The following is a 1,528-nucleotide window of genomic DNA, read 5'->3' as shown; positions in this document are numbered from 1 at the left end:
CCTCCGCCCATGATGATTTCACTCCATTCACTACCACACACTGCCTTCTGTCCAGCAGAAAACTTCTGATCCAACTGAGCAGGTTTCCTTGTATACCATGCGCCTTCACTTTCTTCAACAATCTTTGTGCGGAACCGAATCGAAGGCTTTGCTGAAGTCTAGGTATGCAACATCCACTCCACCCTCATCATCAATCATGCTTGACCATGTATCTAAGACATTAATGAGCTGCGTTGCACATGACCTTCCAGAGCGAAACCCATGTTGGTGCTCACTGAGGATCTTCTTCTCATCCAGGAATCGCATAATGTGGTCTCTAATTAGTGCCTCCAAAACTTTACACACCACTGACGTCAAGCTTACTGGCCTGTAGTTTCCTGGAACTGTAGACTTCCCCTTCTTGTAGATTGCTGTCACATGCAACTCTCCATCCGTCAGGGACTCGTCCTTCTTTGATGGACTTGTTGAAAATTGCAGTCAGAGGTTTTGCAAGGACATCTGCTGCTTCCTTTAACACCCTCGGATGGAGTCCATCAGGTCCGGGTGACTTGGATGGATTCAGCTTATGGAGTTTCTTCAAAACATCTTCCTCAAAGATCTCAAAATCCTCTAAGGGATCACCGTCATACTTTATATCCGGCTCTGGAACATCTTCTACATCCTCCTGCGTAAACACACTAGCAAAAAAACTATTAAGGACTTCAGCCTTTTCCTCGTCACAAGTTGTCTTTGTTCCATCACCTTTAAGAAGATCACTAATTCCACTCTTCGCCTTTGTTTTTGATCTAACATAATTCCAAAATCCTTTGGTGTTCTCTTTAATTTCTTCAGCTAATTTCCTCTCAAACTGTCTTTTTGCAGACCTCACACCTTTCGTTGCTTCATTCCTCAGCTGGATATAGGCTTCATAGTCTTTGTAATGTTTTGTTGCTGTATACCTCTTCCAAGCGTGGTATTTCTTCTTCACCTTGGCTAATGCCCCCTTGCACATCCAAAGGGGTTTCTTCTTCTTCTTCTTATTTGTAGCGGCACCAACAGGTTTAGACTTGGGAATATTCTTCTCCATTGTTTCATGAATGTGGCTATCAAAACAATCCCATGCATTGGTTACATCAAGATCATAAAGTTCATTCCAATTGACTTCTGATAAATCTTGTCTTAACTTCATATATTCACCTTTGGCATATAAAAACCTAGCTGATTGATTTTCAACAATATCTTTGTAGCATTTCAACTCAAACTGAAGTACCACATGATCACTTTTTCCAAATGGATTGTGCCCTGTCACATCGTCGACCAACTGCTCTTCATTAACAATAACTAAGTCCAGAAGACTGGGCTGCTGTCCTTCACGAAATCTGGTATAACAGCTTACTGCTTGAAACAGATAATTATCTTGGAGACAGTCCAGCAACTTACTACTTGCATGCTGGTCATTTGCAGACGACGTCCACGACTCCCAATCCACCTCTCGGAAATTAAAGTCCCCACTATCAGCAGGCAGTATTCTTCTTACCACTAGCTGCAT

At 42.5% G+C, this 1,528-nt stretch overlaps 1 protein-coding gene across 1 annotated transcript; it reads right to left on the bottom strand.

Moving 5' to 3' along the window:
* Positions 1-337: 337 nt before the first annotated feature.
* Positions 338-1,528, bottom strand: LOC140172695 (uncharacterized). The gene has a single exon (XM_072195827.1). The coding sequence runs from the start codon at positions 1,526-1,528 to the stop codon at positions 338-340; it is 1,191 nt and encodes a 396-aa protein (XP_072051928.1).

Source organism: Amphiura filiformis, chromosome 16 (assembly GCF_039555335.1).
Source record: "Amphiura filiformis chromosome 16, Afil_fr2py, whole genome shotgun sequence".
Taxonomy (NCBI): Eukaryota; Metazoa; Echinodermata; class Ophiuroidea; order Amphilepidida; family Amphiuridae; genus Amphiura; species Amphiura filiformis.
Note: the sequence above shows the minus strand (reverse complement) of the source record. Positions and strands in the feature narration are given on the sequence as shown.